The following is a 14,771-nucleotide window of genomic DNA, read 5'->3' as shown; positions in this document are numbered from 1 at the left end:
AATTTGGCTGTGTGGTTAATAATACATTTTTCTGTGGTGTGACAAAATCAGAACTCATACTTAATATTGACTTTACAGGGACTTTTTAAGGGAATGGAGAGAAAATAATTAAACAATAGGGAAGAAAATTCTTGCATGTATCAGAATTAATATCTATAATTAACTGTCAATATATTTTAAAAGAACAGAATTCACCTGAATATTAAAATTGACTTACCCTACATCTAAGGTAATCAAAGATGTAAATGAGATTGTTTGTTCATGAGAGCAGATTTGGAGAAATTCAGCATTGAATTACTTGCTCATCAATTGATCCTCTGCAGTGAATGGGTGCCGTCAGAATGAGAGTCCAAACTGCTGATGAATCCACATAATCCACATGACTCCAGTCTACCAATAATGTCTTGTGAAGTGAAAAGCTGCATGTTTTTAAGAAGCAAATTCATCATTAAGGCGTTCTGACTTTAAACCATTGCTTCTGGCCAAAATAATTATGGGAGTATTATGGGAACAGTTTCAGGTTTAACTAAGCCCAAAATCTGATATACAACCTATTTAAAACAAAAAACAAAACAAACAAACAAACAAAAAAAAACGTTATTTGAGATTTACACCGAATCAAAACAAACAAAACAAAAGGTAGAATACAAATAGGTTCACTATCTGTAGATGATGAATTAAGAGTAATAGAGTGAATAAAATCTTATCCGAATTCTGTTCAAAGTCCAGCATAACAGTCAGTCTTAATCCATATGCCTGTTGTAGTCAATACCACAGTTCATAGCAAGTTGTAAGATCCGTATGAATGTAAGATAACAGGCAAACGACGAGATGAAGAGCTTTGTGAACAAAAGGAAACTATAAAACTTCCTCCACAGTCTTCATTTCAAGGACCATAATCCTCTAGAGAACAAAAGTCCTTCTACAAAAGTAAAAAAGAAACCATACTAAATGTTCAAATAACACTTCCACTGTGCTTGCATATTTCTCTCCTGATTCAGACGAGGCAACATTTTCACACGGCGAAAGCAATATTATGGATAGAGGACTCATATTGTAGTTAAAAAATCTTAATGGAGCTGTTTCTTACAAACATGCAGATTTTCACTTCACAAAACTTTAATTGATGGACTTGAGTCATGCGGATTACTTGTGATGTTTTTATCAGCTATTTGGACTTTCATTCTGACGGCACCCATTCACTGCAGAGGATCCATTGGTGAGCAAGTGATGTAATGATAAATTTCTCCAAATCAGTTCTGATGAAGAAACAAACTCATCTACATCTTAGATGACATGAGGGCGAGTAAATTTATTTTTGGGTGAACTATTCCTTTAATTATTAACCATTTTTAAAATGTTTTAACTCAGTTCATTGGTTTATATAATAAATAAATTTTTCTTACCAACACATTAACTTACTGTATTTAATTTGATTTCTGTGAAACATGAATATTGAGATTACTGGTAAAACAGGATGATTGCTACTTAACTAGTTTACTTAACATGAATGCATGCATTTCATTTTCATTTCACTTACAGTATCTGCATATCCACTATTCTTACACTAACCCGCATATTGACTAAATAATCCTCCACTAAATTTCACCACATCTGTTTCAGTCCAGTAAATCAGAGCACCCTGGATCACTACAAATATCTGCATGAGAGAAGGTGTTCACTAGAAATACATTGTTGCAAAAAGCAGGCATCTTGACTGGTCATTATTTTCATGGATACCCATTTACCTGATTGAACTGTCAATATTTGAATTGAAAACACTTTGATTTGAATAAAAGTTTCCAGGTACATCATATGTGCATATTGTAGATGGATAGAAAAGTATAAGTATTATAAAGTTATAGTTTCAATTGTCACTATGTACGTTTTTATTTGTGTGTGTGCATGGACAGTCATCTATTGATTTATTGACTGATTACTTACTGCAGAGGGGAAATGGAAATGTATGTTAAAAAAGTGACTTCAGAAATGATTATGTATGTGCATGGATATTGTTGTCACCCATCTCAAGAATATTACTAATTCTTATGATTCTTCACCACTCCTCTTCTTTGTTTTAGGGTGATGATGGTTTGCCAGTACCAGGGTGTTGGAATAAAGTGAGTTATATTGAATGATCATATTAACATTTTAATTTTAAATAACTGTGTCCATACCATCTTTACTATGATATAACTCATGCTAAGAATTCATGATATGGAGGTACAGAATTAATGTTAAGTTAAATAAGTTAACATTTAATGTAATACAAATTGGTTTATGCGCATAGAAATAATTTTGAGCATTACTCAATTTAAAACTAAACATTTTCAATCTGCTATAATATGATACTTTGGCTAGTTTTAGAATATGATTTGAGATTTATTGTTCATTCGACATCTGATAGGAATAACTCTATACCTCCATTTGCTTGGAAGCTGTGTGCTTGAAAATAACAGTGTTTTTGCCTCTTGTTTTGCAGTGACGTTAATTCCTGAATGCCATGCGTGATTGTAAATAGAATATTTATTTTTGTACTTTTTTTTGCCATTGACCTATTATATTGATGGAAAATACAGTAAACCATAAAAATACTGGCAGGACTTTTGTACAGATGTTTATTTTTATTACTGGTGGTAATGTTGTTTAAGTAATGGACTTTATACTGTACCTATGCATTATGTCAAAATGTTTTTTGATGGAGGAAGAAATATACTGTGGCAGCATATGCATGATATTTGTGCATTATGTTAACTGTTAAGTGCCTATTAACTTATTGTATCAGAGTGTTTTAATGTGTTGTGTCGGACCACGCTGCACTGATTAGTGGAGCTGGAGTTACAAATTGGCCTTATGCTCTGAGATTAACATGTTCACACCACACCTAATGAGCTTACACTGTAACTGCATATGTTTACTGAACATTAAAATTACTTATTTTAAAGTCCATACTACATGCAGTAGAATTATCAAGTCAGTTGTTTCATATGAGTTTCAGTGCATACATTATAAACATTTGCACTGCTTGGCTTGTTTAGTGAGCATTTCATACTGTTTTGTCCATATTCACCTGCCATTGTTTGCCAAATATATTACTGCAAAAATTAAATTAGTGAATGGCTTTACGAAAAGAAAAGAATGACTGAAATCCACACGCAGTGCTTTGCCTTGATGGGCTTCATGTAAATATGTCTAAATCTTTCCCTTTGAGCAGCTATATTTTTTTCTCTATCTCTATTCTTATCTCTGACAATTTAATAGTATAGTAGATAAATGTAATTTACATACTTACAATGAATTAATTAATTTATCTCATATATATTGCTGCTCACTGTCAAGCACATCTTCGTGTTTGTTAATAAGCATCAACAACCATTCAAAAGTTTGGGATCGGTATTTTATTTTATTTTTTTGAAAGATTATAGTAGTTTTATTTAGCAAGATGCATTAAATTGATCAAAACTGTCACTAAAAACTTTTAGATTGTTGAAAAAATATTCTATTTTAAATGTTGTTCTTATATTCATCAAAGAATCCTGAATAAAATGCACCAGTTTCCACAAAAATATTAAGCAGCACAACTGTGTAACACTGAAGATTGGAGTAATGCTGAAAATTCAGCTTTGAAATCACATAAATAATTTACATTTTAAATTGTACAAATATTTCAAAAACTGTATTTTGATTTAATAAATGCAGCCTTGGTGAACATAAGAAACTTGTTTCAAAAACTGTACTGACTCCAAATGTTTGAATGGTAGTGTATGTCCCATTTTACCTCATCCATTAAGTAAAAATGAAGAATAAAACCAACTAAGTTAGTATTACAAATATGCCATATACATCATGATATGTTTATTCCCAAGAATAATCAGGGTCATAAAAAAGGTCCACAGCTAAAATGGTTTGTTGTATTTGTTTTGTTCATTCAGTGTTGAAGTGGATTGTGTAGGATTGCTGCTGCTTACATTGACAAGCTATTCTGGTTCCATTTTGCCACTTAATATCAAGTTAAGCATGGTTTGTAATAATCAGTGTCTATAAACTCTTTATCTGTCTGTAATACCTCATACTAATATGTGCCTTAATGCTTTTACTCTGCCAAAGTAGTTTTGAGACATATCAACAATGTCAAAGAAGCTATGCTGTCAACATGAGGAATAAGATAATAAATGGCTGTAAAAGCCAAAACATTTCCTAACATGTCTTATTTATTCATATGTTCTCTCTTTAATTTGATATCCTTAGAAGATTCTCATTTTTAATTTTGTTTCAATAGTAATGAAATGACATTTACACAGAGACTACGAGAAATTAACACCCTCTGGATGTTTACATGCTGAAGTTGTGCTTGTTTTTTTGATGTGCATTTGACAAAAAGTGTGAAAATTGCATGAGTGGGTTGCAGGATTTAGTTATTTTATATGCACACATGCATGTTTTCTGAGGCCCTCTCTGTGTCATCTTTGCAGAGGTCTACTACAAATATGTATGTTTCTTTTATTGAAAGGGTCAGAATCCGTTCCAGCTAGCCAAGAAGTAACCCTGTAGTGAAATCCACAAGCTTCTGGTTTGATTTCCTTCATAAGAAACACAAAAACTTGAGATTTTGGGAGATCTTTAAGTTTGCCCTGCTCTTTGGTGGCTGTTGGAAGGATTTTGTTTCCTGTATAACTGTCCTGTAGTACTGAGAGACTCCAGAGGGCAGCAGATGTGAGCAGACTGACACTGACTGGACTACAGAAAAGACGATATTTCAAAAGCAGTCTGACGTTTCTCCAAGATTTTACACCTTTTACTTTCTCTTCTATATTATTCACTATGTGAAAGAAACATTGTAGCACATTTTGTTCCTTGTTGATGATGATGTTAAATAATGTTTGTGATCAGAGGATCCAGCGCAGCTCGTTGAACACGCAGATGTGGTCTGAGTGTTCTTGTGTTTCCAGACAAACCAAAGAAAGACAAAATCTTTGATGATTCCTGATTCAAACTATCACTGCCTTCTGTCGAGAGTTGCAGGTAGAATGCAACCTCACTTCACTCATAGTAGTTCACTCATAGTATACATAGTACACCTTTATTCTCGAGTTTTTAATATATAGCCTAAATGGATGTACATAACCATCCTGCTTTGCATTGAGCATACATGTATTACATTCATACAACAATGTTGTTGTGCTTGTACATAGCATAATGTTATACCTTTAAAAATGAACATAGAATCAGTTATACAGCTAAAAACAAAGTAAACATGAGTGGCAAAGTAAACTTTCACGTTTAACTAATTTGAAATGCCAGCTATTAACACAATCCTTTTACATGTTACTTTGCAAAAACAGTTTACCAAAAATGTAATAGCTGTTTGCAACAGGGCATTTGATGGTGTTGCAACATGCATGCAACATTTCACTGCTGTAAACATACATGTCATTGCTGACTCCATCTGTATATTTTGCCAGCTCTTTGAAATGCAAATAACTGCAGTTTGTTTGGGTAAATCTACTCTTACAGAACGGTTGTACTTTTCGGAAATTATTGGGGCAGCTAAAGCAACAAATTTAAACCAGCAGTGACACATTGGGTGTTTAATTTATCATTGGTACCGCACATGTTTGACCTTCAGATAAACTATTTGTTTATATGAAGTTTTTATGCCTACGTCTGATTAGAGTAAACAACTTTTTTGACATGAAAACATCTCAGGTTACGCATGTAACCATGGTTCCCCGAGAATATGGAACGAGACGCTGTGTCCTCTAGAGGGCACTAGGGGAACACCTCCAGCGTGACCGTTGTCTGAAGCATGAATGGAAAAACAACAATGAACTTGACATTGGCAGGCGGAAGCCTATGACGTAAGCAAATGAGCGAATGCGGGTATAAAAGGGCACCTGTAGAATACGTCATCCTTTTTTTTTTTTTTTTTTTTTTGAGGAGACGGAGGCAGGAATGGCCGAAGTATGGCAATGGGACGCAGCGTCTCGTTCCCTGTTCTCAGGGAACCATGGTTACATACGTAACCTGAGACGTTCCCTTTCGAAAGGGAACGCCACGCTGCGTCCTCTAGAGGGTGCTAGGGGAACGGTATACTAACACCGCCATGCTGAAGGATGAGTGCCCAGGTAACCGTTTCCCCAAGTCAAGACTCAAGGAACAGCATCCCTGCTAGCGAAACGCTAGGCTTTACGGGCAGGCTCAAGCTCCAATCATCATAGACTAACTCACCCACCAGAGTATGGAACTCCAAGAGTGGAGGTCTCAGCATAACAACTCTCTAAGTGAGAGGAGACCTGGCTACACTCAACGCCAGAGGCAGTTAGCGAGACTCACAAAAAGGAGCCCACATACCAATAGTACTGTCTAAGCGAAGCTCTGGAGAGTGGAGGCTTCAGCAGAATGACTCTCTTAAATGAGAGGAAACCTACTCAACCCTAGTTTAGGAGCTCTTAAGAGTGGAGGCCTCAGCATAACGATTCTCTAAACCAAGAGGAGACCTAGCCACACTCAGCGCCAAAGGCAAGCAGTGAGGGTCAAATAGAAAGAGCCTACAACTCACATTACTGCCTTAGCGGAGCTCTGGGGAGTGGAGGATTCAGCAGGATGACTCTCTAAAATGAGAGGAAGCCTAACAATGCTCCACCCTGGTAGGGGAGCTCTTAAGAGTGGAGGTATCAGCATAACAACTCCCTAAAGCAAGAGGAGACCTAGCTACACTCAGCGCCAGAGGCAGTTAGTGAGGCTCAAAAAGAAAGAGCCTACAAATTCATGTTACCGCCAAAGACAGAGCTCTGAAGAGCGGAGGCTTCAGCAGCATGACTCTCTTAAGCGAGAGGAAGCCTAACAACACTCAGCCCTGGTAGGGGAGCTCTTAAGACTCTCTAGAACGAGAGGAGACCCGACTACACTCAGACCTAGAAATAGTTAGTGAGGCTCACAATAAAGCCTACATACTAATAGCACTGTCTAAGCGGAGCTCTAGGGAGAGGAGTACACTGCATAAGCTGTGTACTCCAAAGCTAGAGTACCAAGCTAGGAGTACTAACCCTGCTCCTTAGTGTCGCAATCGTTACGAAGGCCCTAAGGTGAGGGGAGTACTCGAAAGCTCGACCTGAAGTGCGACTTATCAAGGAGGCCCACAAGAGCCTAACAACCTAACAGCCACAAGAGCTCTGTTGAGAGAGCACTAGGAACTGTGATCTCAGCGTAGCGACCCTCAAAGGGAGGGGAGCTAACAGGCTGAGAGGATGAGGAGGCTCAGAGGAGGCTCAAACAAGAGCCTAACAACACAAAAAAACTTGCTATTACACCAAGTCAGGAGCCTCCTTCACCAATAATGTAGATATCCCACACTATACACAGTTCTTTTACTGTAAAAAAAATAAATAAATAAAAAAATAGAAACAAAAAGGAATTCTGGAAGAGAAAGCACTCCTCGTCAGATTCCTTCTGCAAGACTTGAAATGCGGGTGAGAGGCGCTAAATCCTCAAAGAGAATCAGGCATACAGGCATTCTCAATGCAATCACATCTTGCAGCATGGCTATATCTCCTTCGGGAGCCGAACACGCTCTGTTCAAACACTAAATTCCCTCAAGAATCAGGCAAGAACAGAAACTGCCGCGAATGCATCACATTAAGCTTGTTGAGTGCATCCTTCTCTCTCGTGAGTCAAACGCATGTGCTTCCGTACACAAGGCTTGAAGACAAAAAAAGAGGATGGCGTATTCTACAGGTGCCCTTTTATACCCGCAGTCGCTCATTTGCTCACGTCATAGGCTTCTGCCTGCCAATGTCAAGTTCATTGTCGTTTTTTTCATTCACGCTTCAGACACTGGTCACTCTGGAGGCCGCTCCCCTAGCGCCCTCTAGAGCACGCAGCTTGGAGTTCCCTTTCGAAAGGGAACTATTTTTGGTTGTCCAATATGCAACTTATTACCAGAATCAAAGAATATACTGTACCGATATGGAATAACAACACCGCATTATCCATAACAGCGTTTGTGAGGGGAAATAATCTTTAACCTCCTTACAAAAATTGGGATCTGGATTCAAAAAAGGACAATTTTATGTGGTTTCATATGTACCAGCAGCTATGTATTTTTTTTTTTTTTAAACCTAATGCAAGCATTCCTTATGTTGTATTTTGACTGTTTCAGACAAAGATTGGTTGTATATAAACCAACTGTAAATGTATATCCAGATAACAAGGTAATTATTGAATTAAATGAGTTTTCAATCAATTAATTTAAGCCTGAAACACACCTATTTTTCATTAGTATATTGTTTTCATTGTCATCTGAATTAATATTAGTGGATAAGTTATTGAGAGATAAAAATCAATGTTAAAATGTGTTTATTTGAAACACTGATTATTAGATTATACATTACTGAAAATTCACTTTTATTTGTATTGAAGACATTAAATTGTATGTGTAAAAAAAATCAACATTTGTAATCATACACTTCTAAAAATAGAGGTTTTTCAGTAGCTTATTGGGGCATTTTCACAGTTTAAGGGACTTGACTATATGATATTCTGGCGAGTTTGCAAGCTCTTGATTGATTTTAGATCTTTAGATCACAAATCATCAGTATATAAACAATATTTTTAAGAATTGGTATTGGACTGTAAATCATGCTGATTTTCAGCTATAAAGCCCCTCTAACTGTAACCTTTTTTTTTTAAGTGTGTTGACATCTGTACATTTACAAACATGCATTTTTATGCTAGTAGGTACAGAATGATTAATATTTGCAACAAATTATAGATTGTAATTATAACTAACAAAAAGAAGAGAAATACTTAATCATTCAGTACCCACTCACATAATGCTCAATTTGTAATACTCAGAAAACAGGATGAATCAGATCCTATGCACTCTGTATTATATTAGCATTGAGTGTTTTTTTTTTTACTCTAGGGCATGTTAGAAAGTGTTTTTCATTTTATTGTGCACGAGGCATAATTTCTTTTTTTTCTCAATATAATTTTGCACATTGAAGTGCGTGTGACTTTTTTCCATGTTTTGAACAAGAATATAATATTTGTATGGTACATCATGCGTTTTCTACACATTTCCCTTTTTACAAAGATTTTAATCTTGTGTTGTCCTTTGTATGGTGTACTCTTCAAATAATCATAAATATACTGACTAGATTCATATCTGCGACACAGTATTATTAGAACAGTTGACCTAAAAATTCAACTTAGCTGAATTTTTCAAGATGTAGATGAGTTTGTTTCCTCATCAGAATAGATTTGGAGAAATTCAGCATTACATCACTTGTTTACCAATGGATCCTCTGCAGTGAATGGGTGCAGTCAGAATAAGAGTAAAAACAGCTGATAAAAAATGTCCTCCAAATCTGTTCTGATGAAAAAAACAAACTTATTTACATCTTGGATGACCTGAGGGTGAGTACATTTTCAGCTAATTTTCATTTTTGGGTGAACTATTCCTTTAAATAGTCACCTCTCCAGATAATCATTTGATCCTGCTTTTTTCTTTTGTAAGATATTTATGTAAAATAAGGTTTATATATTTGTTTGTATAATCAGTTATAGTTATACAGTTACACATTATACAGTACATTTCCCTTTAATGAGGAGTACACTTTCAAAACTCATGTGAATTTCAACTTGGAACATTAACCAAACTAGTTCTGTTTTTTTTTTTTTTTTTTTTTTTTTTTTTTTTTTTGATGCCAGTTTATTCTTGGATCATTCTGATCTCTGCATCACACACTGCCTAAGTGAGCACTGCTTGCTGTCTTTTATAAGAACTTCAGACTTTGTTCACCTGCTGCTCACAAACACATTTTTCCTTTACATTTTTCATCAAGAGTGTTTCATACCAAGAACAAATATATTATCAAACATTATGTGATATCTTTGATACTGTTGTTGTTGTACGTAATAGAAAATGGATAAGAGGGCATTTATTTCTGTGTTTTTACAGGAAGTGCAAATGCAAGATGAATTGCAACCATTTGCATGGTTATTACGCACCTACTTGTATATATTTACATTTGCAGTCTGACTAACATGTTACTGTCGGTTTGACTAAAGATTGACTTTAGGGTTATGTTTATTATGTTTATTTTCCTTCTTTAAACTGTTCAAAATGAAGCATTGAATAAATATGCAAAAGTTTATTATTGTTGATTCAATATATGCTTCTGGTGACAGCAACATTATTATTTAAAGTTTTGTTAAGTTTTTTTTTTTCATAATGGAACAGTTTATTTGTTTATTTATTTATAGCTTTTTGTTTATTTTTTAAAAAGACATCTGAACTGTATTAGCCAGTGAAATAAAGGAAATGGAATAATGAAAACGCACCGTCTGAACTTGTGGTTGACAACAGAATTAAGGCAGATGACTGAAGACTGTTGAGAGTCTTGACACAATAGTGTTACTGTATATGGAATATTGGATAGTCTGGAATAAAAAAAAAAACAAAAACAAAACAAAAAAAAAAAATCACATAAAAAATCACATAAGACGTTTGTGATGTATTCATAAAATAAAATATGTATCATAAATTGAGACAGTATTTATCTTTTATGATAGGCTTGCAGAAAGTCATGGGCGGCACCAGAGAATTTTGAATGCAGGTGCTGAAGGGGTGCAAGATCAGTGTTTCTCATCCGGGGGTACCCTAGTGGTAAAATAATTACTAATATAGTTATCAAAATCAGTAAATTTTAGGTTAATGTTCAAGTTACTGTAGGTGTGTTTTGACACCATTTTTAAACACGTGAACAGCTCAAAACAGCTCTTTGGAAAACAAAGCAGCCAGTATGAACAGGTAGGCCTGTGGCAATAATAACTATATCTAATTATCACATGATATATGGACATCACCGTGATAAGTTTTGGTATATTGCCCATTGTGTTTATATGGGTGTTTGTTTACCTAAAAAATTTATTTTAACAATATTTAAGTCAATTGCCCTGCCTCTGTCATGTCGTCTGCTCTCTGTGTCTGAAGCAGAGGTTGGGCTCAGGCAGACACACACACACACAGAGAGAGAGAGAGAGAGAGAAAGAACTGACAGCAGAACTGAGGGTGTGTGATTACCTGGGTCTGTCTTTCTTCAGGAAATCAGTCTGCCGTCAGCTTTCAGAAGATGAAAGCGATATCTTTGTCATAGTGCCCTTTCAGTGTTAAAGGGATTTCCCATGACTGACATCAGTGTGACGGTCTTGCCTCCACTCTTTACTGGAGATACAACATGTGGATTTCCGTGTATGGTGAATAAATCAGTTCCACACCATGTCTTGTTAGCTCTGCTCTGTTTTATTTAAAACCATTGTCTTCTTTTTAATCCTCTTAAATGAAATCTTTTAGTTTTGTGATCATATATTAGATTACAATACAATAATATAAAATAAAAAAATCAAATTAAATAAAAAAATCAAATCAATTCAATAATTAAACAAATACAATATTTTCAGTGAAATACAGAACAATTCAATTCAACTGTTAAGGGGAAACATCCCCACCTAGTGACAAACAAGCCCATCTCTACACTAATAAAACAATTAATCCATTAAACATTAAAACAACATTTTCTATAAAATGCCTGCACCAATGGAGACACAGCGTGTGGAAACAAGGATTTCACTTTATGGAGAAATCAGTTCTACATAAAACACAGGATAACACACAAATTAATTAAGACTGTAACAAAGTCAAAATAACTCCACATAAAACAACACATTCGACGCCACACACATACTAACAGTTCCCAAACAATTTCACTGCAAGATAAAGCTACAACAAAGCAGTTATTTGTGTGTTTGATCACTTTTAACTGATATTTCTCTAACCGCTCATAACGTATCTCGTCATCAGCTGTGGACGCGCTATTACCAAAGTGTTGCCAACTAATTTTCAGGGGAAGTTGCTAAAGGAAGGTCGATTTGTTGCTAAATGTTGTAACATTATTACGTAATTATGACCCAAAATTACATCAATTCTCAGGAAACAAATATTTTCTGTGTTAATTTAGATTTATTCATAAAAAATATAACATAATATAGGCCTAATATTAAAATATAAATAACTGTATTTTTAAATACAACATTGAATTATTGAACACATCTTTGAAAAATTACAATTTAATTATTATTATTATTATTATTATTATTATTTAGCTAGTAACTAGTAAAACCACATATTCTGAACAATTATAATTTTAAGCAGTATATTAGCAGTTAGTATAAAAATAGGGCACAATCTACTATATTACCTGCATTTTAAATTATGCATTGCGTTTTGTGTTTTCGGCTTACAGGGTTACAATGGGTAATGAATAATGGATAACTGATAATATCCTGGAAAATAACTAGAACCTTTTCCATTTTTCTATATATTTTACATACAGTGTACTAACTGATCAACAGTCGCAGGTACAAACTACCAAGGTGTATCATAAATGAACAATTATTTAAAATATTAAATTTTTATTATTATTAAATTAAACAATTGCAAATAGCAGCTAACTTAATTCATGTAATGTGTGTACTGCTAGGCATCTTTGGTTTCCCCATTTTGTGTGATTTAGATGGAAAATGAGTGCCTTTTTATTGTTTGAGTCACTTATCAAAAGTTGCTAAAAGCTGCAAAAATAAATGATAAAAATAGCTAAATTTGTTGCTATGTGCTTTTGGAAGAAAAAGTTGCTAGGGTAGTGTGAAAAGTTGCTAAATTTAGCAACAAAATTGCTAAGTTGCCAACATTACGAAAAGCGTGATAGTTTAGCTGTATCAGTCACATCATGTAATGAACACACGCAGCACATGCAATGAGTAAAATGTTTCTATTTCACCATTTGTTGTTTTAAATTATTTACTTCCTTATTAATTAGAATACAGCCTGTATGTAATTGCTGTCAGAAAAAAAGGGTGATATGGGGCTGCTGTGGTCTTTCTTGTTAGGAGTAGGTGTGGGATATAAGCAATGCACTTTCTCCACAACATTAATATACCACCGAAATTTGCACCCTGCCAGATTATGCACCCCTAGTATTGGTAGGTTTAGGAGTAGGTGTGGGAGAGGGGTTAGGCACTGTCTCCGCTAGATGTCAGTAGAATGGACTGTTGAGTGTGCGCTCCTGCTACTGCTGCTGCTGCTGCGTCCTGACATTGTGCGCGACTCAGACTCTTGGAGCAGCAGCGTTTCTGATTTATCCACAAATACACAGCAGTGGAAACTGCATCACACACTGACAGGTGGTAAGTAGCCTGCAAATCTACATTTTCCTGTCTGCTGCGTTTTCGTTTAATTTTGTTTAATATCAAATTTGCAGATCATTTACGTTATTTAGTTTAATTTAGGGGACTACAGAGTGCACAGTCTTAAATGACAATCTACTTCATGTTATATGTTAATACTCAAAGGCTCGGTAAATTAGATTTTGAATGTGAATATTCGGTTACTCAGTTCAAAGAGTTATTTATTTGCCATTCATAGTCGACAATATTGTTGCTGGTCTTTTTTCGTTAATATCACATTTTTATTTTCAGATGTGTTTTAAATGTTATACATTTATACAATTTATTAATTATAACATTAATTAAACTTTATCTGTACTAAAACTGTTGCTATTTCCCCCAGACAATAACAGTGTAAACAAACGTTATTATTATTATTATTATTATTATTATTATTAAAAAGAACCAGACTTAAACGTCTTCAGTCTGAGTTGAATTACTGAAATAAATGAACTTTTCCAAGACGTGTGTGTGTGTGTGTGTGTGTGTGTGTGTGTGTGTGTGTGTGTGTGTGTGATATGCACATTTAATATTTTTAATGGAAACATAATATAGTATTTATAATTGTATTTGTTTATTTATAATTTTGAGTACATATTAATTAATGTTTCTTTTTACAAATACAGTCCTTAACAAGTTTATTAGACCACCGCCACCCAGTGTAATTTTATGCCACAGCTGCCCTAAACTAACAATATTGGTGATTACCAAAATAATTTTTGTGTTTCTTTAATGGTTAATCCACACCAGTATGTGTAAGCTCTTTAGTCACAGGAGTTTTTCTAATGCTAAAATATAATTATTTTTGTTGTCAATAAATTTTCAAATTTACTGTTTTTCAAGAAAGGCAGAAAAAATAGTAAAGCACTTTTTATTATTCTGATGCACAATTACAGTCAATAAATGCAGTCTAATAAATGTGTTAAGCACTGGATGTGTTTAACAACTTTATTAGACCACCTGTCATATTAAAGAAAAAACAATTTAGGAATGTGTCAAAAACTTTTTTTAAAAGTTTTACCAAAAATATATGAAGATACCCCAAGATAACCAAAAAACCTTAATATTTTGTTTGGCCTCCTTTGGCCTTGATAACAGCTTGCATTCTTGCTGACCTTGTTTTTATCTACTTTTCTAGCTTTAAATAAATCTTCACTATTTTTCTGCCTTTCTTGTAAAACAGTAAACATAAATAATAATAATAATAATAATAATAATAATAATAATAATAATAATAATAATAATAATAATAAAAACTTTCTAAAAAAATAACCTCTAGGCTATTTATCGTAAAATGCTTCAAAGTAATATATAGTAGGCTATTTATGATATGTATTATAATAATATAGCATTTAGAATTTTGTTATGTTAAATATTATGTAGAATCATAATGAGACTAAATGGACATTCCCTGTTTAGATATCCATTTCATCTTCTGTTTGCAGTGGCCAACCAGTGAACACATTTAAAAGCCCAAATGCCTCTCT

General features: G+C 34.3%; 1 protein-coding gene across 4 annotated transcripts in view; it reads left to right on the top strand.

The window, feature by feature from the left end:
• LOC109094588 (collagen alpha-1(XIII) chain-like) overlaps positions 1-5,797 on the top strand; it is a 96,298-nt gene extending 90,501 nt beyond the window's left edge. For 2 of the 4 annotated variants that reach the window (XM_042768554.1, XM_042768552.1), the window contains exons 42-43: positions 2,082-2,120; positions 4,511-5,797. In XM_042768554.1, the coding sequence (XP_042624488.1) occupies positions 2,082-2,120; positions 4,511-4,543 (72 nt within the window). In that variant the 3' untranslated portion in view covers positions 4,544-5,797. Of the gene's footprint in view, positions 1-2,081; positions 2,121-2,482; positions 2,604-4,510 lie in introns of those variants that run through there. The other 2 variants (XM_042768558.1, XM_042768557.1) reach the window with 1 other exon arrangement.
• The last annotated feature ends 8,974 nt before the right edge of the window (positions 5,798-14,771 follow it).

This window comes from Cyprinus carpio, chromosome A13 (assembly GCF_018340385.1).
Source record: "Cyprinus carpio isolate SPL01 chromosome A13, ASM1834038v1, whole genome shotgun sequence".
In the NCBI taxonomy this organism is placed as follows: Eukaryota; Metazoa; Chordata; class Actinopteri; order Cypriniformes; family Cyprinidae; genus Cyprinus; species Cyprinus carpio.
Note: the sequence above shows the minus strand (reverse complement) of the source record. Positions and strands in the feature narration are given on the sequence as shown.